Raw genomic sequence first — 21,892 nt, forward strand, 5'->3', positions numbered from 1 at the left:
TGAAGAGCATTGATAACCATCATTGCCTCCCCTTGCACTTCCAAATGAGTTACTCCCAGTAGAGGTGGGCACGGTGCGGTTCCGCCCTAAATTGGAACCGGAACCGAAATATATTAACGGTTCGATTCGGTGCGGTTCCACTTAAATTTATGACTAGAACGTTACGGTTCGGTCTACACCGGTTTCGATTCGGTTCTTGCCGGTTTACGGTTCCTAATAATAAATTATTTGAACACCAAATCATTATGCATTCAAATACATCTTCTAAAACTGATTACATAAAGTTGCATACAACACATCTTTTTTAATGCAAATGTCTTTGGTAGTGGCACCAAGTCAACAAAAAGAGACAACTAAAATACATATGCACTGGTCAATCAGTCAACAAACAAAAAAATGATGAAACAAATTGCAAGTTTTCAGACTTCAGAGAGCAAGCAAGAAGCAGCAGCTCCTGTACACAATTTTTCAACCTATTTTTCAACCTATTATACCATGACATGTGTGTGTATATATAATTTATTTATTTATTATTAATAAAACGGTTCGGTTCGGTTCGGCCGGTTCTTGGTCATTCGAAACCGGAACCGGAACCGGTTTGAACGGTTCGGTTCGGTTTTTCACTCAAAGTTGACTTTTCCGGTCAACACGGTTTTTTTCGGTTTTTTTTCTTACGGTTCGATGCGGTTTTGCGGTTTGGCGGTTTTTATGCCCACCCCTAACTCCCAGGTCGTGAGCAAAAAGTACTGCTGCCCGAGAAGCCATGATTTCAGCCAGCACTGCCGAGCAGACCCCTTGAATTTTCATTGCTGTAGCTGCCACAAAGCACCATTATCATCTCGAATCACCACACCAATACCCCCTAGCTCACCTAACTCATCCCACGTGCAATCGAAGTTGCATTTAAGCCAGCCCACATCAGGTTTCTCCCATTTTTGAGGGATTGACGGTCTGCTGCATTTCTTGGAACCGTGCAACTTCCTATATTCCTGCAGCGAAGCTTGGGATTTGCAATTGATATCCGCCTGATTCAAAGCCGTACCATTCTATATCAAGATCAAAGCTAAGTCAAAGCTTTGATGGGCAAGTAATCTCGCCACCTCTACCAGCCACATACGAAAACATACGAAAACCACCATAGATATGCCTTTCCGTCCTCAAACATAATGGGCTGGAGAACCAGATAGACGCTGATCTTGAGCATTCCAACAACGCATGTTCAACACTTTCCGTGTCTCCATCACAGAAAAGACTAGTGTCAGTCGTGATCACCTTCCTGCTCTTTAAATTTGCTCTAGTTGGTAGGGCATTTAGACAGTACCGTCATACGCATATTTTAACCTTCTTTGGTACACAACATCTCCACAAAGCCTTCCACATATATTTTGACTCCCCATTCATTACAGAGCCAGTTGATCCATCCCCACCTATATTTCCACAAGACTGAGCTACAGAGTAAGCAAGCACTTTTTGTCGAAAACACTCCGTTCTTCTCCACAACCCAAATTAAATTATACGGTGGCTTGAAAAAACTCAAGGGGATACTCAAAATCAACTTTGCCTCTTCCTCAATGAATATGCACTTAATTAATCCACATTCCATATCGGACACATTCCTCATCCACCATCAGACTATTCACTGTAGTATCATGCTCCACGCCGACAGGAATAGGACTTAAAACCTTAAAGAAACTCTCTGGGCAGCCAACTATCCCCCCAGATTTTAATCTTTGTACCGTCCCTTACTCGCCACCTATAACTAGAGGCGGCATTTTGGACCCGACCCGTTAATCTGATCCAACCCGATCCGTTGAAATCAATATTATGGTGAAAACTTAATGGGTTGGGTTGTTAACGGATTGATCTGTTAACCACCCGTTATTTTACGGAGGTTCACTCGCGAACCCGTTAAGACCCGTTAATGAGGATGCTTATGTAATTTCATTAAAATAAAAACTAATCCTTATTTCCTTCTTAAAGCCATGCTCCTCCCACCGTCACTCCTCCCCTCCTCCTCTGAGCAAACTGCTACCTCCCTGCGGTTTTGCAGAAACGTAGCTTAGGACCCAAACCACCATTCTTATCCTTCGCGGCTCTGTACCACACAGTTTCACCGTTGAGTTCTCCAGGTAGCTGAAGTGTCGATGCAGTAAACGTTTGATCTGATCATTGTAATTCATCATGATCTGCACCTCCTTGGTCCCAGGGATATGATCAAATGAGCTTGATGGTTTAGCAAGTGTGAGCCCAAGGATTGGAAGAGAAGCATCATTGAACCCTCCTCCAAAATAATTTCTACATGATGTGATTGATTCATATGCGAAATATTCTCAAACTAGTGTTACGTTCTAATTTCTAACTTCTACCCGCTAATCTGTACTTGGAAAAAATATGCAATTGTGTTTGAGTTACTTTTGCAAAATTAAAAATAAAATAAAATATAATATTGTAAATGGATATTAACGGGTTAAAAATGTGATCCATTAGTTTAACAGATTGGATTTGAATAACTCGTTAACTTAACGGGTTAAATTTAAATGATCCGTTAATTTAACGAATTAGTTAAAATCAATCCAAATCCAATAAATTCAACCCATTTACAGGTCTACCTATAACCCCTTCGAATAATCACTCGAGCCTCTGCCATACTTCTCCAGCAATACGAGGCATTTGTCTCTTCACGGAGGCTTGCAAAAAGTCTGACGATGAAAAAAATCGGCTTTGAAAACGCGTGCAGCAAGAGAATCACGTTGTTGGATGAAACACCATCCTAGCTTACCAAATAATGCAAGGTTAAAAGCGAGAGGTCATTAAACCCTAAAACCCACACCCCACACCCCACACCCCACACCCCAAAAAAAAAATCCTCGCTCGCTTTTTGCACATTTTACTCCACTTCATCCGATAAATTTGAGGTTTGCCCGATTCACGGCCCCACCAAAATTGAGCAACATTTGACTCATTCCATTTTATCTTTTATATCGCTGTAACTCTTTTATGATATTTAGTTGAATTCTCCAAAAGAATCTAAAAGAATCGTAAAAGGTAAGTTGTATATTGTTATGGTAACTCTTTTCTTATCTTAAAAAGAAAGACAATTGTTAGCAAGTAATTTCACAGTTGCCACATTCAAGTAGACTCACCAGTCCAGATCATCGCAACCTCTTACTTTATTTTATTTTATTGAAAAGCCGTAATCCACGTTCTTACCACTAAATCACTTGCTGTAGTTAGATTGTTTTAATAGTTGAGACCTTTCATTTTAACTCAATGCATTTAGCATTTAAAAGTCATATTTCCGTCGATAGATTAATATTTAATATAAAAAAATTGGCTCTTATAATCTTTCTTAGAAGATGAGCAAGCGGTTTGTCATATACTACAGTAATTATGAAAAATTCGTATTTCTTCCTCAAGTATTACTTCATATTATCTATAATTTAAATTGCGATTGGATCATTTGGGAGAAAAAAGTCCGACCAAGAACTTAATACATGACACGTAATGTGTTTTATTATCTCATGCGGATAAGCCGTAAGCGGCACCCCTCCTTGACTCCATCAATTTATAAACAAAAAAAAAAAAAATTAAAAAAAAAAAAAAAACTCCGGTATTTTGGTTTCATTGTCTTTCCCAGTTTCCGAAACGTTTTGGAAAACATGGCAAAAACAAGCTGCGCAATTAGCTCTGATTCTGCTTGAAAAATGGAGGCCCGAAGGCTCGCCATTATCTGCTCCCACATCCGACCCGGTTCGGTTCTCGCTCCGACCCAATTAGCTCCCGTTTCCAGGTCCAATTGCGATTCCGGTTTGAACAGTAAGCAGTGGCCCAGTGGTTCCGACGAGGGCAATAGCGAAAACGGCTGCGTTTTCTGTAAAATTATTCGCGGAGAGTCACCGGCTTTCAAGGTTTCTATGGTTCTAATTAAACTGCATTTTATTTAATTAATTACGGGGTTTTCATGTTTTAATTATTTGTGAAATTTTATACTTTGCAGCTCTACGAAGATGATGTTTGCTTGTGCATATTGGATACGAGTCCGCTGAGTCGTGGGTAAGGTATCATTTATCCAATATTTAATTTTTCAATCATTATTTTTTCTCAATTTTCTTGCTTTTCTTGTTTTCTTTGTGCTGGAATTTATGGTAAATTTGTCGCAGTTCATTCAATTTTTTTTTTTTAGTAACACGATATTCTAAACTGCTCTAATTGACGGAGAGGTGAATTCGAACTTGAGTGTATGGTGGCGGGCTTATTGGCATTTAATGGATGCTTCTAATTTTTAACAGTAGAAATGCAAGTGTTTTGTGTCAATTTTGCCAACATTTCTTTTGTATTGCAAGTAAACACTGCATAAAAGAAAGAAAGAAAGAAAGAAAGAAAGAAAGAAAGAAAGAAAGAAAGAATGCAATTGCATCGTCTTTTAACAATGTTTTCTTTTCCACTTGCTAAATTTCCGTACTTTTGCTCGTGCAGGCACTCTCTGATTATCCCCAAATCTCATTTTTCTTCGTTGAAAGCCACACCCCCGGATGTAAGTATGTCTTACAGATGCAGTTGGTTTGTGAATTGTTACTAGATATCAAGACAGAAGAGTATTGCTTACTTTCATATGTTATGCATCGGATGAAATGATGGGATGAATTTATCTGAACATTATTGATTGATTGGACTGTAATTTTCTCGACATATCTCCGATAAGTTGTTTATATATTTGTACTTTTTTCTGCAAATCCTGTACACACGTTTCTGTATTTGTTGTGTAGTGTTATAATGTTTCACGAGTCCGAATGAACTTGCTCTGCAGGTGGTAGCTGCAATGTGTTCAAAAGTGCCCTTTATCAGCAGTGCAATCATGAAAGCCACTGATTCTGGTATGTCTTCAAAGTCATTTTCTGGCATTGCCGTGTTGTAATTTCTTTTGGTTCTCAGGTTAAGTACTCGATTAGCAATTAGGATGTCCTGAAGTGGCCCTTATACTTCAAAGATATTTTCTTTGACATCCTTGTTCACAATTACATATTCGGTTATACCTACCTAACATTTGCTGTTATAAATACTTAACACAGTACGCTCTAATTATGCAGATTCGTTCAACTTGTTAGTTAACAACGGTAGAGCTGCAGGCCAAGTTATATTTCATGTGAGTCATTATAATTTCCGTTTTGAATTTCCTTCTGGCTAAAGCTTATAGCAGCATTTACATTCAAAATGATGCATCCTCTGCCAGCATTTACTTGTGGTTATTGTTAATGGATGATAGTATTATACCTTTCTATCCAGTTATTTTGTTATTTAACACGAGCAATGTGCGAAGCTTTTGCTAATCTTGCTGTGTAACACGGTAATTTCAGACTCATATTCACATAATACCGCGCAAGGCCCTTGATTGCCTTTGGGCTTCTGAGGTATTTATCATTCACAATTTTGCCTCTTTATACGTGAAAACTGTACAGTCTTGAGGATATAAGCTTGATACTAATATATATGAACTCCACAGAGTTCGCGGAGGCGGCCCCTGAACTCGGACCAGGAAGCATCTCGACTTGCAGGTTGTGTTCGAGAGCAATTGTCAATATCAGACAACTCCAAAATCAGCCAAGGGTGAAGGATCTAGTCTTACCGAAAACTAGGTGCACATTTCGTCCGATCAAAATGTAATTTTCAGTGTACAATTATGTGCAATATACATACTTTAATTCTTTGGAATATTGTATGACTTGCAAGTATTACTTGTTCCATGTCATATAGAAGGCTGAGCTCACCAGTTTACATAGTGTTTCTTTTTTCCTTTCAAAATCTGGACATCAAAATAACAATGAATATGATATGATTTCCCTTTTCTTTTTCCTCAAGTTCGAGAACAATGGTTTATTCAGAACGAAAGAAGAGCGAAACCTAACAACCAGGAAACAAAAGCGTAATCTCAATATCTGTCCCGCACCAACGCTGTTCTTGGTGCTCCAATTAAACTTCGAAAAGTTTCCATTGATATGTTTTTTCCACCTAATTTTTTAGGTGAATCAGGCTTCTAGTATAACAGCAAAGCAAACCCTCGGACTCTAGAAGTCCGAGGGTGAATTTGTAGGACACAAGATTCAAGGAATCATTTCTTAGATCCTGGAAGTACCGAAATGTACCTCCAAATATGCAGCAGTGTGACTGTTGTAAGTCTTGGACATATAATTGTAGCGAGAAAAGTGTATGTTGGGATGAGGAGTCCAAAAGAGTTCCTCTTTCTTGAAATCGAAGGAGATGGTACGATAAGGGTTTCGTCCAACCTCATCATCTTCATTTACAAGCCAATGCATGTTTCCGCATGCAGATGTTTTACTGACACTTAACTCGCGAGGAGGAACTGAGTCTATCTCTCGCCACATGCTAGTGCCCAATACATAAACTTGGGCAACCACATTCATACTCAGATCTCTGTGTCGTGGATGTAGGGACTGCGGTGCTTTTCAGAAAACACGAACGATCTTATAGGTGTTGGACATTATCAAATCACATACAGAACCTTCTGAGTTTGCGGTAGCACCTCCAGGGACCTCTGAAACTTCTCCACCAAGAGGATCGATGAGCCAGAAGCCTGGACCACCGGATACACTACTCTCGTTGAAGAAAAACAAGTTGCAGAAAACAAAACGTACATCATATAAGTTACTGTTACAAAAATTTGTGACACGAAGAGCATGCTTGGTTTCTCTCAAGTAGTTATGTTTGCGGGTGTTATTCGATGACTGCAGCCGCAACGGCATGATTTGCAATCCATGCTATATGGGGATTTAGCAACAAGCATGATTTGATGTTCTTCAAGCTCAGCAGCATCACCGGAGTCGATCGGCAGCAGAATTGAGTAAACGCTTGATGTAATTCAAGCATAACAAATTGATGTGACAGGCAGTCTCGTAAGGATTTCGATCAAAACTATGACATTCATAAGACGAGCAATATGCTCTCCTTGCTTCTACACCTAACCTAAGTTCGAATCCCATAGGTTCAACTTGAGATTTTCTTGAACTAAGTAGAGAGAAAATAAATTAGTTTCACGTTGACGAATAAAATGAATTTGACATCAATTTCTATTTTTTGAGAGAAAAATGCTAGGGAAATCAAATTTTTAGACCATGTTTTGTAGACCACATGATGTGCCCATTGATGATTCAGCTACCTTTTTTTTTTTTTTTTTTAATGATTTAAATTAATAGTTCAACCATCAGTCATTGCATTATGTAGTTTACAAAAGATGATCTAAAATAAAAAAATGCTAAGGAAACTCTCTCAAAGTGAGATTATCTGACACCTCATAATTTAAACATCAATTTTTATGCTAATATATAAAACATTGTGCTAAAAATACGAATATCAAAATATTTATAAAGAGTTCCACGTTTTAAAACTCCTCGCAATTCTCTCTATAATTTGCATCACCCTGTTTGGGATCAATCCCAATGACAACTTTTAATATCCAATGATACTGTCATGAAAGAGTCAGGGCATTGGCCAGTCAAAACCAACGCTAATTTAGTTTTATTATGGCACTTTCAAAAATATAAAATTCAGCAATGAAAAATTAATAAATAAATAATCAAAATAAATAAAAAGGACAATCTTCCAATTAAATTTGAACTTCCAAGGGAAGGCAAACAAAAATCCAATTTAAAAGAAGTCACAACAAGTCTTTGCCTTCTCAGACCCCCCCCCTATGCGAAACGTCTCCGACTCCCTCTGAGCCTTTGAGGGTTTGCCCTTGCCTCTCTTCGTCTTCGTCTCCCTCCATTTCGCGCTTTCGCCCAGAAACCTCTCGAACTCTCCTCCTTCCCCTCCATTTCCTCTCTCCGCTGCCAAAACGTCGATTCGCCGCGCCCGCATTCGCTGAAAACACCATAGGAAACAATCAATTTGGGAAGAGGAAGGGGAGGACTGATATGGCGCCGAGTCTCGCATTGTCGACGGCAGAGAAACTCAGGAAGGACGGCAACACTTACTTCAAGAAAGATCGATTCGCGGCCGCCATCGATGCCTATACTGAGGTATTATTTTGTTTCTGCGATTCGCTCCTCTCGTGTACTTTGCGTGTGTGGAAAATTGTAAAGGTTTGATCTTTGTGATTGATGATTTTGTGGTGGTATTTTTTGGCATTTGGGTTTTGAAGGCAATCACTCTGTGCCCTAATATTCCTGTTTATTGGACGAATCGCGCTCTCTGCCATCGTAAGCGTAAGTACGTATGACCACCTTCTCTCTCTCTCTCTCTCTCTCTCTCTCTCTCTTCAGTTTTCGTTTTCCTTATTTGTTTCTTGGATTTCATTAATGGTTTTTGAGTAATGCAGTGATTGGACAAAAGTCGAAGAGGATTCTCGGAAAGCTATTCAGCTTGATCACAATTCAGTTAAGGTAAATTCTGGTGTTTTGATTTTGTTTTGCTCCTTTTTCTATAAATGTGTTTCTAGGATGTCATCTGTGACCTGAAAATAGAGATGTGAGATCTTCGGAGGAGTGAAATTTTGGTATATTGATATATTCTTTTGTGTATCGACTTGAGTACTTGTGGTGGTGCTGCAGAGAGTTGTATTCATTGTTAAATTCTGATAAATTGATTGTCTGCATTTTAACGCATGGAGGTCGGGTCATAAATCGTTGGCCTACATTACATGCACGGAGACTTTGTCTGTTTGTTTCCTCTTCTAGCAAACCATCATTTTATGAGTTAGATGCTATTTATACAATTTGAGGGCATTCAAGTGGCCAAAGACGTTTAATAACAGTTTTGGATCCAGATGCATAATAGGAATTTTCACCAAGATGATAGCTTGAAAGCATGGGTTCCTTCCTTCTATATGCCTTGTCCTGACTTTTCCGGTTGCGATTATGCTTTTAGAATCATTGCTTCCTTGTCGTCTTTTTAGTGCAGTACATATCTAATCAAGCTTTGGACACATGAAAATAATTTTGTTGCATATGTTGCGTGTATTCCTGTACAATATTCTCTGAGTCTTGCACATTAACCTATTATCTTCTGCTTTAATGTGCCATTTTCCTTTTTACTATTGAATCATCATCGTGCTGTTTAGTTCATTGAAAATTTCCTGTGTGACAGGGTAACTATATGCTGGGGCTTGCTTTACTGCAGAAGCAAGAGTATGCTGAGGGAGTTAAGGCACTCGAGAGGGTAAGAAGTGCTTTTGGTCTAGCATACTCTTATCATGAGCATTGAGAAAATTTCTCTTAGTATGCCTCTTTTCAGTATATGATTATGATAGAAGAAGAAAATGGAGATCCATCAAACTCATGATATTTAACTTGAAGGTACATGTATCTAGTGAAATTATGAAAGTTGCATAACGCACTCAGAAAAATTAAATACAACTGAGGATACTTTAGAATGATTACGGTTTTCTTGATCTTATTGTGAAAGTTGCGTAATCTAATATTCACAGAAAGAGGGTTACAAGAGGCTGTATTATAGTTGCATCACAATGATGCAACTGATATTCACCACTACGTTTCTTGGAAGTTATTTCTTCTTGTTTTGAAGGCCTTGCTCGACATGCTTGTATATGATGTTTGGAAAAATTGAAAACAGGGGGGAAGTCAGGTGTCTTACAGAAGCATAATCAGTCAAATGGCACTAATGCAGTAAAATCTTCTTCCTGATTTTATCATAATACTTGATATATTCATTTTTTTCATAGACATTTCATACTGCTTTTAAAACCTTTACTTTCGATATAGTTGCTTACGACGTAGATAAAATATTTGAATTCTACTGAAATTTTGTTTGAACATCCTGTACAGGCTTTGGATCTTGGGAGGGGTGCTAATCCGGAAGGTTATATGGTAGAGGAAATCTGGCAGGAGCTTTCAAAAGCAAAGTACATGGAGTGGGAGGATACATCGAGCAAACGATCATGGGAATTGCAAAACTTGAAGTATGTGTTCCCTGTTCAGGCCTGTGATGTCTGAAAATGTTTTCAATATTGCATAACTGTTGGTGTTCGTTTTAAAGGTAGCTGGTTCATAAAACTTGTTTCATGTCTCAGAGAAGACTGTGAGACTGCTCTCAAAGAGAAACATGACGCTCTTCAAGTTGAAGGGTTTTTGGATGAAGTTGCTACTACCTATATGAAACAGTTAGAGGCGTTAGGAAGAGTGTTTGAGAAAGCTGCAGAAGCTGACACGCCAAGTGAGGTCAGTACATGGTTTTCTTGTCTTCCATTCTCAGTTACTTTTGTTGTGACTGTAAAAAAATTTCAGGTGCCGGATTTCCTGTGTTGCAAAATCACGCTTGATATATTTCGTGATCCTGTGATTACTCCAAGTGGGGTCACATATGAGAGATCAGTGATCCGTCACCATCTTGAGAAGGTATAATATCTTCATATTGCATCTGCTAATACAAATGCCTTCTCTACGCTAATGTATATATTCACAGTGATCTCTGGCCTTTTGTTTACTCTATATACCAGGTTGGCAAGTTCGATCCAATCACACGAGAGCCGCTTGATCAATCAGAGCTAATACCAAACTTTGCCATAAAAGAAGCAGTTCAAGCATATATACAACAGCATGGTTGGGCCTACGGAACATAGCGAAGGTTGAATTTTATTGGAAACTTGGAGTGTCGATAGTTGTTCTAAAACATGCAATGTACCAAATGTGGCAGAGTGCAGTGTCCTTTTGTGTTTTTAATGTATGGTGTGACCTAGAATCATACTGAAGGTCTATCCTCTTTGAAATTGTACATATATTACATTATAAACCAGTTCTTCAATTACTGCTGGTGTAGATTTATGTTACTTAAAATTGTCGTGGTTCGTGAATTCGGTTTCTCTCTCGGACCTCAAAACGGGTTTTTCTACTACGCATCTATGTATACGTTCAATCACAAGTTACATTTGAATCTTTTATATTGAACTAATACATTGATGCATTGCGGAATCTCTGCTTCAAAGTTTTTTCCGTTTCTCAACTAAATCCTTTCCCATTTACTTGGTTGTGAGCCCAATAGGAAAAGCCTACAACCTACGTAAAGGGCCCATACACCAGCAAGCCTTTGTTCAATTTTTTTTTATTATAAATTTTTAACCTTATTTCTATTATTTAAATTTATTTTTAAGATTTTAAATTATACATGTTTTATAACTAATTTTATATCAGTTAATGAATATTTTTTTTTTCACATAAACAACGAATGTACAAAAATTGTATACTTTTGGGATCATATAGACAAAATTGGCTAAATCTAAAAGACAGTGTTATGCCCTAGAAGTTACTTTGGTCATTACATTTTAAATTTAGCCAATTTAATCATTATATAATACCGAAAAGTGGACAATTTTCATGCATTTTCCCTATTTTCGTATATAATGCCATTGTTGTTGTTAATTGAAATGGTTATTAGTATTAGGAGCAAAAACAAATTTTACATCAGAATTCTATACGTGAATTAAGTCAATTAATAAAATAATACGCCTTTTATTAAGTTTAAGTTCGAATCGTCTTGCTGTAAATTAGAGTATCATTTTGTAAAATAAAATAAGAAAGTAAAATTACATCTCGATGAAAATATTTTAATTTTCCTAGGGTTTTCGCTCCCACCCCCTCCCCATATATAAAGAGAACAAACTCGCCCTGACAGCAAGCCCGAGAAAAAGAAATAAACTCTCACGGCCTCGTTCACTCTCGCTCACAAAACCTCCCGGCGGGACTCTAGGGTTTTCAGAGACCTCATCACTCTCGGTCGACTGCAACCATGGCGACCACCACCGCCGCGGCCCCGCGCCAGCTCTCTCAGAAAGAGGCTGACATCCAGATGATGTTGGCCGCCGAAGTGCATCTGGGCACCAAAAACTGCGATTTCCAGATGGAAAGATACGTCTTCAAGCGCCGCAATGACGGTACACTCTCATCTCCTCCCATTTTTTCAGATATAGTCCTGTTTTTTAGGTTTTATTTTTTGCTTTTGCAATGCACATTTATCAAAATAAATTTTAGATTTTTGGTTTTGTTTGTATTTGGAATGATGGGAAATTTATGATGGAATGATGGGCAATATATAGTTTGTTTTGTCAGATCTGTTGTTTGGATAGTTTAGAGGATTATTTGTTTCTGAAGGTGCATTTTGTTTCTGTAATTTTCTTTCAATTCGATATGCATTTGTGCCGATTGGAACTGACTTATTTGGTTCAATTTACTTGGTTTTACAAAATTAGATGGTTTAATACCAATTGATTGTGTTTCGGCACTGTTTTGTACAAGAAACTCTAATTTGGCATGCGTGTGAACAGCGGTTGTGGAGCACAAGAGTGTGCTACTCTGTGTTATTGTTATCCGTATTGTTTCGTTAGCTGTTGATTTGTTTCAGGAACTAAGCTGTCGTTTATTGAATTGACATTTTAGTGCTTAATTACTGCTTTGGTTATTCTTAGGGATTTACATTATCAATCTTGGGAAAACTTGGGACAAGCTTCAGATGGCTGCCAGGGTGATTGTTGCGATTGAGAATCCTAAGGATATCATTGTACAATCAGCAAGGCCCTATGGACAGAGGGCTGTCCTGAAATTTGCTCAGCACACTGGTGCTAATGCTATTGCTGGAAGGCACACGCCTGGTACTTTCACAAATCAGCTCCAGACGTCGTTCAATGAGCCCCGTCTCCTCATTCTGACTGACCCACGAACTGATGCTCAGGTGATGGTCCATCTTTTATTTTTAATGTCTTTGTATGTTCATTTTTAGACTGCTAGTTGATGTCCAGGGTTTGTGTATGTGCTATTATATAACTCTCTTATTTCCCAATTTTGTTCTGCTTGTTTTTCTTTTTGTGTTCTAATAATCGTTGTGTGCCTGTAGCCAATTAAGGAGGCTGCTTTGGGAAACATACCCACCATTGCTTTCTGTGATACTGATTCCCCTATGCGTTATGTTGATATTGGCATCCCTGCAAATAACAAGGGGAAGCACAGCATCGGATGTCTTTTCTGGCTCCTAGCAAGGATGGTTTTGCAGATGCGTGGTTCCCTCCGTCCAGGGCTTAAGTGGGATGTCATGGTAAACACGGAACATTTCTATTGATTTTGTTGAGACATTCTCTAAAGTTCTAATCATTGCCTGAAATTTCTGTTTGCAGGTTGATCTTTTCTTCTATAGAGACCCTGAGGAGGCCAAGGAAAAGGAAGATGAAGATCTTCCTCAAATTCCAGATTATGGAACTGCAGATTATGCTGCACCTGTTATCGGCGGGGCTGATCAATGGCCTACCCAAGTTTCTGATGCTCCATGGCCAACAGATACCCCTGCAACTATCCAGGCAGCTCCTGTTGTTAGCTGGACCGCAGAACCAGGTTTCACTTGTTAACCATTTAACTGTTGTAAATTGTGTTAGAATCATCACATTTTTGTTGTATTACCTTGTTGGATTCTGCAGGCTGTGAGAAACATTTGAGCTTAATCACATTTTATGTTATCAAGTATGCATCTGTTTTCGGTCAGTTGTACCTTTTCTGACACATGTTTGTTTCTTCCCTATCTTGTTTATGTTTGAGTGCAGGCGCAGTAGCAGGAGAGTGGGATTCTATTCCTCCAGCACAAATTCCTGCTGCCGCGGTTGAAGGTGTTGTTCCTCCTAGTGGCTGGGATTGAGGAATTTTTGAAGGGGTGCTCTTCACAATGTCGTTGAATCCGTAGTCGGCTAGATTTTCCTTTCTCGTTTGGGATTTTCTAAAAGGATTATGATATACCATTTTGAAAAAATGGATTGTTTTGGAAGCCGTTGAGTTTAGATTTGAAAAAATGGATTGTTTCTGGAGATCTAGACAATGTTACCATTGAATTATTTCTTTTAATTAATTTGTCGTAAATCTGTATTAGAAGAATTACATCTTGGACGTTAATCTTTTGACTAAACGTGGTTGGGGTTGCGGAAAATTTGGTCCGTGGGCCTGCGGGCTGCCTATTTCTATCCGAACCTTGAACTAAATGTGCATAATCCCCTACAACCTGATTTCATTAGGCCCTAGGTTGGACACTTGTTTTGTCATTAGTAGGGCTAAATGTTGGCATGACTCTTGGCTGTAGATGGCCTAAGACCGTCCCCAGTAGGGTTTTGTCTTTCATGAAATTGATAATTTAAAGCCTTAGCGAGAAATTTTATCTCTAAGAGCAAGTTCATCTTTAAAAAATACGCTGGCACTCAGTCTATTTAATTTATTCAATGAACAGTGATAGACCTCATGAATAGTAAATTGGCCAAATGCTTCTTCACTTCTAAAAAATGTGCTGGCACAAAGTCTAAAAAATGAGTTGGCACAAACTATCTCCACCTTTACAAAATGCATTGGCACCCACCCCATTTAAAATATTATTAATTTTTTTATAAAATAAAAAAAAATAGTTTTATTTTCATATAGGATTTTTAACCAATCTTATCACGCCACGTGTCATTATTTGAAAGTACTATTTTGCTTGAAAGTGTTGAAAATATTGAAATGTGGTGTAAGGTGGAAGATGATGATTAGGTATTTATAGAAAAAAATAATAATTTTTTTTTAAATTTTTCTGAATTTTTAGACATATTTTTATTATTTTTTATTAAGATAGTTAATCTGGACCATTGGATTTGAAAAAGAATTCAAATCTAACAGCCCAGATCACGCCACGTGGCTAGGCGTTGTATTTGAATTTCAATAATTTTTTTACCGTTGGAAATCCAACAGCTTAGAAAACTAGTAATTGGAAATCCAACAGCTTAGAAAACTAGTCGTTAGAAATCCAATGGTCTAGAATGAGCCACGTGGCATCTGGACCCTCGCCTTTGTCACGCCTGCACATGCGGGCCCCGCTCACTTTTTCTTGTCGGAATGTGCGGCCACTTGAGCGTGTTTTGCATGCGCCTGGTGCAAAAAAAAAAAAATTTAAAACGGCTTGTGACGTCACGCTAGCGTTAGCATGACGTCACATAGGTTGAGCCTTGGCTCATCACATCCTGGGCTGGTTTGGGTTGGGTGCCAACCTATTAGGCTGGGCTGGAGCACTTTTTGTGTGTGCTGGGCAATTTTGGGGGCTGTGAGCTGGCCTACCCTTTTGGGTTGGACTTGCTCTAATAAGCCAAAAAATAGGGTTAGGTCTATTACTTAAACTAGCAACTTTCTTCCTTGGGTAGCAAAAAATTAGGTTATATCTAGCTTCAAGAGGCAGTAGGCCCACGAGAAAAGTAGCTACCTATGTGAGCCAAATTCTGTGAAGTATTATTGCTCACCATCATAACTATGGTGTATGTTCACTATATACATAATCACCTGCCACGTGTCCTTTCATCTAACTATAGTTAACTTTCACATTAAATGTTACTTTTTTAATTTTGAAAAAAAAAACCTATAGTTAGATGAAAGGACGTGTGGCAGGTGTTAGATGTATGGTAAACATACACCATAGTTTATGGTGGTGAGCAAAAATGCTCCCCAAATTTTGCCACTCTCCCCCCCCCCCCCCCCCCACTTGCGAATACACTTATACCCAAGGTCCTCCATTTTATTTGTATGTTTAATGCTTTAGACATAAAATGATATTAGATGTCCTACTAAAAGGGCTTACTTTTATTAATTTTCAAATAAAAATCACACTAAATTTTAAAATGACATTGAAAGTTTAGAGACCTAAACCAAAAACAAACAAACAACATATCTAAATTGCAAGGGCATTACAATTTAGTTATGAGACAAAATCTTTTTTGGTCTAATTTCAGAGAAACAAATCAACGGATAAGATTGAGATAAGAGAACCTAATCCAATGTTTCATAAGTGATAAAATCTAACTTTGTCAAAATTTGGATTTTTTAAGGTTCAATTGCTCTTTTTTTTTTTTTTTTTTTTTTTTTTTTTTGAGATAACACGTCCAAAAATCAATTTAAGAAAAGTTAACCAAAAAAAAAAAAAAAAAAAAAACTTATCGCATAATCAAATTATATATATATCCCTATGTAGAGCCCAAAAGTAAATAGCCCCTTATTTAGAGAGATTTTTTTTATAGAGCTCTAAAGATTCATCGGAGCTCCAAAATAGACTATATCCACCACTTTTTTAGCCCCATATGGAGTTCCTCATTGAAAATGCTGTAAGGGGTGTGAATACGATGATGGTATGCTTGACGTTGACGCTTCTTTTCTTGAATAATCAGAAGGTTAGGACATGTTTATTTACATGAAATCAAATTGAATCCATTCACATGTCCCATTACTTGCTTGAAAGACAAAATAGATTTAGGCATACTATGAGCTTGATTGGATCATATGCCTTACTTGTTGAGAAAAAGGAGTAAAGTCAGCTAAAGATTTGATCTTCTATTCTCCGTGTATCATGCTTAATTGATTGTACACATTATATTTCCTTTTGTAGCTTTGTAAACTAGGCAACTACTTTTTCCTAGGCTTAGATATAGGATCGTGTTTTTCCTATTCCTGTATAAAAGAAACTCATGTATGAGTTTGTAAAGATTATCATATTATCAAAGAATCAGTTTTTAATATGGTATCAGAGCGAAACCGCTCTTGGTGACCAACACCCACTTTCCACTAAAACTCTAGCCACTCTTAAACACAGACCAGAGATCATCCATGGGAGACGACAACTCAACGAATTCCTTAGCCAAGCCTGTGGAAAACAAGTATGAAAATCCAAATGATCCTCATTAACTACATCATTCTGATCAACCTGGTGCAATACTAGCCACTCAGTTGTTCAATGTAGAAAACTATGGGACTTAGAGTTGTGCCATGCTGATGGCTTTCAGCGCCAAAAACAAGGAGGGTTTTGTCGACGGTTCAATTCAGAAACCTTCGAAAACCTTTGTAACTAAACTGCAACAACGGACTCGCTGCAATAACCTTGTAAAATCAAGGTTATTGAATTCCATCACCAAAGAAATTGGGGCAAGCGTGATCTACAATGATGTGGCCCTTAATATTTGGACTGACCTCAAGGAACGCTTCTCTCACGTCAACAGTGTTCATCTCTTCCATATTGAACAGGTCATTCATGATTGTACACAAAGCAACATGACCATAGGTGTGTACTACACAAAACTCAAGAGCCTCTGGGATGAGCATGATGCGTTATGTGTCATCCCATCCTGCACATGCAGCACCATGAAAGAGGTTCTACAGTTTCGAGAAAATCAAAAGACCATGAAGTTCCTCATGGGTCTTAATGAAACATATGCTGCTGTTCGAGGACAGATATTACTCATGGATCCACTGCCCACCGTTAACAAGGTACACTCACTCATCCTGTAAGATGAAAAGCAACGCATCCTTTCATCTGGAAGAGGAACTGTACTTGATGCCACTTTTCACGCCCCAATCCCGACATACGTCTAGAATTGACACATGACGTCACAAAAAATCCATATCTATCATACCCCACCTCCGGGATATGGGCAAGCATAACTCAATAATCGAATCACATAGTTATTTTTCGTACACATTATGGCTGCATCTAATCTCCATGTTAGACTGCTTACGTACCCTAGACAGGGATCAAGCCATTTGTAGTTCGTCATGCACAATAATTGACATACAACACAGTCCGATTAAGTCGAAAGGCATAACATTTCTCAATCAATCAATAGAACTTGACAAGCATGAAATTACTCGACTCAGGGTTACATAACAAACCCACCTAAAAATCATGAGTTCCCCTCCTTCTAAATATAAATCATTATGTCGCAACATCATACCGCAATTCACAACATATATCATTTCAAAGAACCAACGAAGCACAATACCATTCTCCATCCACATTTATCAACAAGTCTAATCATAACAATAACCATGATAACCAACATAACAATCCCACATGACGATTGACATTTCCATTTCATCCATCACATAATTCATCACGTTCCCCACATAAAATCACATTTCATAGTGTGTAACATAGTTAAGAATTAATAAAGTACACATTATTCTCTAGAAATATTAATCAACTAAAATACTCATATCCAACGTCATTCCATAATCACATCAATCAATAATGTCAACCATCACATCATCAATAACACATACAACATGTCGAAATGCAAGGCTAGAGCAACACAATTCGGTTGAAGACTACTTCTTTGAAAAAGGGGATTTTGGACCACCCAATGGACCAAGGCACCAAAGGGGATTCCGGACCATCACTTAACGGAATCCAAACAGAACTCAGTTCCAGACCACCCAACCGAATTGAATGGAAGTCCAAGAAGCATAACAACGGCTTGAAGGAACAAGACATGATTCAAGTTACCCAATTCATGAAAACTCAACGAACGAAGCAATATCGAGCACAATTCCACATCACAATGGGTTATCGGTCAATTACTAGACCTCACATCTCCCAAGCAATTCAATATGCATTTCAATCACATGTCACAACTATTTCCAATACACAAGTCAAATCACATTTCACTTCATCTTACTAATTCACTATACTTCCAACCTTATATCTCAATACATAACTTGTAACATATCAAGGAATCACAAAGCACAATATTAATATTTAATTATGTTAATCAATCAGTGAGATAACATATCATTTCACGAATTTAATTAAAGAACTCTACATAATTCCCAACTTGGGTTATGAATAATAACATGATAATTCTAATTTATTTTCACAACATCTATTGTGGGTAATTCCCATCTACTCGAATTTAGGATTCTAAGATCACCTTACGGAATGAACAAGAGCAAGGATTCCGGACCACTCAACGGAATCCAACAACATTGGGTTCCGGATCACTTAACGGAACCAAAATATCAAGCGGTTTCTCATAATCTACCCAAACCTGTCATATGTAAAGTCAATGCCAATATTATGGAATTGGTTCACTGGCAAATCAGGCACTCAGATAAGCTAAAAGGCTCGGGTGAGGGACAATAAAATAAGCATGTGATACAATAATAAAACTAGCCATCAATTATAATTTATAAACCTTGAATATAAATCTTTCATAAGAAATCAATACCAAACTTTTGAAAACTCCGAGGGAGTCACCCAGACATCCAAAAGTTCATTTCAAACAACCATAACATCTCACACCCATATTCACATACACACAATGAAAGTAGAACTAGGGTGACCCAATTCATCCAAAGCCTACACCTTTGCAACCATCTCAAACTAAACTCAATGAACTAAGGTGGATACAATCCCGGACCATCACTCAACGTGATCGTGGAGTAAGAGGGATTCCAAACCATCACTCAACGGAACCCAAACCAAGATACGATTCCTGACCATCACTCAATGGAATCGCGGAGTGGAGTAGGAAGGATTCTGGACCATCACTCAACGGAATCCAAACCAGGATACGATTTCGGACCATCACTCAACGGAATCGCGGAGTACATTGCATAACCACCAATCAATGAAACAACAAATGAATCAAGTTACTCAAGTTATAAAGGCTCAACGAAACAAGAAATGAAATAATGAAACGAGCATTGACACATGTTTCAAAGCAACAAACCCCATGACAATGGGTTAACAGTCTACCACTAGCCCTCACCTCATCAAATCAAGCCAATCATACAAAACAAACCATATTTCCAATATGCACGTCAAATCCCACTTCATATAACTATATCATTGGCTAAATATGAAAATTAACAATTTATAGGAAAAATGATTATAAAACCATTTCATATTCACATATATTAAGTCGCTCACATTTCATCATATCATACCATCTATGTAAATCAACCACCTTTCGAATATGCACGTCAAATCACATATCACGATCATCATCAGTACACAAGCCAAATCATGTTTAATAAACATAGGTCTATGGCTATATATATATATATATATATGTATGTATATATATATATATATATATATATATATATATATATATATATATAATCACATTTCAATAGAATCACATTATAATACTAAGTCAAATTCACAGATGATACCAATATAAGAAATCAAGGTAATAACCATATCATATATGTTCAAGTCACTCTCTAACCAATGTAGGCCCACTAGACTTCACTTAAGTCTCCTATAGTACTAATTTTATTATTTAGAACGTTCAGAGACATGTTGATCATAATTCAACTCTCGTTCAACAATGGGGTCCACAATGATCCGCAAATCAGATTTATGATCCATAACTGCCCAAAGTCTACATTATGCTTCGAGAATAACATACTAAAGTTTCATTATGATCCAATGGTCGGATTGTCATCAATCACACAAACAAGTGGCGGTGCAAATTGATCACCACACCAAACAATTGAATCTTTGGAAACCGAGCTAGACATAGGTTCACATGGTCACTATAAGGTATTTGAAACCTAGACAATACTCGTGAACGATCCCACGCACTGCCACACGCGGTGGTATTCAAGATGGAGGGTTTAGAAACCCCGAATTTTCAACATTAACTAGATGAGCTCAAATTTACGTGGTAGCTAGAGCTCAACAAGGGAAACACTTTTCACAACTAGGCCGATGATAAATTCTAACCGGAAACCGTCCAATTTTACCGGAGAAAACCGGATTTCTAGGGTTCTAAACACCCAACTCTAAAATGAATATGAAAGCACAAACTAAGCATACCCACTTGAAGATTATGAAGAGTAGATGAAGTTTCATACCTCACTCGAAGGAAATCGTGGCCGGAATCGCCGGAAAAATGATAAAACCGCCAAAAAAGTCGTGGATTTTGCGACCTTGAACTGCAAAGATGGAAAAGAAATGAGAAAATCTAACATCACAGGGATGTAGGGCTCGTCAAGAGCTTTCCATGGACACCAAGATCATCCAAAACGAAGCACGGATGAAGAAGATACAAGCGGGTCAAGTTTGGTGGGTTTATGGGTCCAATTCTCCCTAAAACGGGTTAGGCAGCACCCATTTTTCATTTTCTGAAAAGCCCCCACCTTTTTAGAGGTTTCACTCCAATTATAGCATTTTGGTAAAATTACCAAAATGCCACCAATTTCAAACGACTCTAACTTCTCCTTTCGGAGTCGGAAATAAGATTTGTTTACGCCTACGTGCTCATGGAATCGAACTCTACCTAACCAATTCAAGAGTTGACCAAAAAGGTCGAGAAAATTTGAAATGACTAAAGTATCCCTCACTTCGATTTTCTTAAATTTGGAGAAATAAATAACTAGTTCCAATCAAATCTTCGAAATACGTCAGGAATAAAATAAAATAATAATTTTGGGGACGGGATATCACACCACTGCCTTTGGTGTTCGGGATAATACCTGAAATTTTGGGAGAACTTTCACACCAAAGAATCCTCATTTGAAGTGTGATCGATGTGATACAATTGGTCACACTTCATAAGCATGTCGATCACATCTTAAATGTGATTTTTGTGGTTGGAAAAGATACACGATCGATTATTGTCGCAAACTCAAGAAGTCCAAAGCAAAAGGAGATCTGCAGGACTGACGTTCATTCTTTTCCAAAGCCAATCATGTTCAATCCAAGGAGGAAGCACAACCGCAGTTTAGTCCTATCAGTTTAACACCAGACCAATACCAGAATTTGTTGACCTTGCTTGGTAACAATAAATCACCTTCTATGGCTAACTTGGTTGGTGGTTCATCTACCATCAATAATCTCTCAGGTACATCATTTAGTGGTATTGCACTTTGGAAAAATATAGCTTGGATTTTGGACTATGGAGCAACAATATTGTATGTTCAGTTAGCTTGTTCACCACTTATTCACCAGTGAAGAACCAAAGTGTGCGCCTTCCTGATGGCACAATAGCTCATGTTACACATATGGGGAACATTCAATTCTCCCATCATCTGACCTTACATAATGTTCTTTGTGTTCCCTCATTCCAGTTGAACTTGATCTCCATTAGCGCACTTGTAAA

At 37.9% G+C, this 21,892-nt stretch overlaps 3 protein-coding genes across 3 annotated transcripts; all 3 read left to right on the forward strand.

Moving 5' to 3' along the window:
• Nucleotides 1-3,576: 3,576 nt before the first annotated feature.
• On the forward strand, nt 3,577-5,772 carry LOC137729562 (adenylylsulfatase HINT3). Its single transcript, XM_068468536.2, is given in 8 exon segments — nt 3,577-3,908; nt 3,998-4,053; nt 4,477-4,534; nt 4,808-4,874; nt 5,088-5,143; nt 5,355-5,408; nt 5,501-5,590; nt 5,592-5,772. Coding segments are annotated over 8 exon segments (627 nt in total). The 5' UTR covers nt 3,577-3,704; the 3' UTR covers nt 5,634-5,772.
• A 1,867-nt stretch (nt 5,773-7,639) lies between these two features.
• Nucleotides 7,640-10,776, forward strand: LOC137729660 (E3 ubiquitin-protein ligase CHIP). The gene is made up of 8 exons (XM_068468660.2): nt 7,640-8,033; nt 8,156-8,223; nt 8,333-8,396; nt 9,100-9,171; nt 9,798-9,931; nt 10,043-10,190; nt 10,257-10,367; nt 10,469-10,776. The coding sequence occupies exons 1-8, from the start codon at nt 7,929-7,931 to the stop codon at nt 10,589-10,591; spliced, it is 825 nt and encodes a 274-aa protein (XP_068324761.2). The 5' UTR covers nt 7,640-7,928; the 3' UTR covers nt 10,592-10,776.
• Nucleotides 10,777-11,627: 851 nt separating this feature from the next.
• On the forward strand, nt 11,628-13,895 carry LOC137727880 (small ribosomal subunit protein uS2). The gene is made up of 5 exons (XM_068466716.2): nt 11,628-11,899; nt 12,431-12,693; nt 12,856-13,053; nt 13,133-13,346; nt 13,553-13,895. The coding sequence occupies exons 1-5, from the start codon at nt 11,755-11,757 to the stop codon at nt 13,642-13,644; spliced, it is 912 nt and encodes a 303-aa protein (XP_068322817.2). The 5' UTR covers nt 11,628-11,754; the 3' UTR covers nt 13,645-13,895.
• The last annotated feature ends 7,997 nt before the right edge of the window (nt 13,896-21,892 follow it).

The sequence above is a fragment of the Pyrus communis genome, chromosome 10 (genome assembly GCF_041283825.1).
Source record: "Pyrus communis isolate YQ-2024b chromosome 10, ASM4128382v1, whole genome shotgun sequence".
Taxonomy (NCBI): Eukaryota; Viridiplantae; Streptophyta; class Magnoliopsida; order Rosales; family Rosaceae; genus Pyrus; species Pyrus communis.

Excerpts from the sequence above, each read along its gene's own strand:
- LOC137729660 (XM_068468660.2), top strand. The coding sequence starts at position 7,929 with ATGGCGCCGAGTCTCGCATTGTCGACGGCAGAGAAACTCAGGAAGGAC. Across the intron at positions 8,397-9,099 it reads TTGATCACAATTCAGTTAAG|GGTAACTATATGCTGGGGCT; the intron begins GTAAATTCTGGT and ends CCTGTGTGACAG. Across the intron at positions 10,191-10,256 it reads AAGCTGACACGCCAAGTGAG|GTGCCGGATTTCCTGTGTTG; the intron begins GTCAGTACATGG and ends AAAAAATTTCAG.
- LOC137727880 (XM_068466716.2), top strand. The coding sequence starts at position 11,755 with ATGGCGACCACCACCGCCGCGGCCCCGCGCCAGCTCTCTCAGAAAGAG. Across the intron at positions 11,900-12,430 it reads CTTCAAGCGCCGCAATGACG|GGATTTACATTATCAATCTT; the intron begins GTACACTCTCAT and ends GGTTATTCTTAG. Across the intron at positions 13,054-13,132 it reads GGCTTAAGTGGGATGTCATG|GTTGATCTTTTCTTCTATAG; the intron begins GTAAACACGGAA and ends TTCTGTTTGCAG.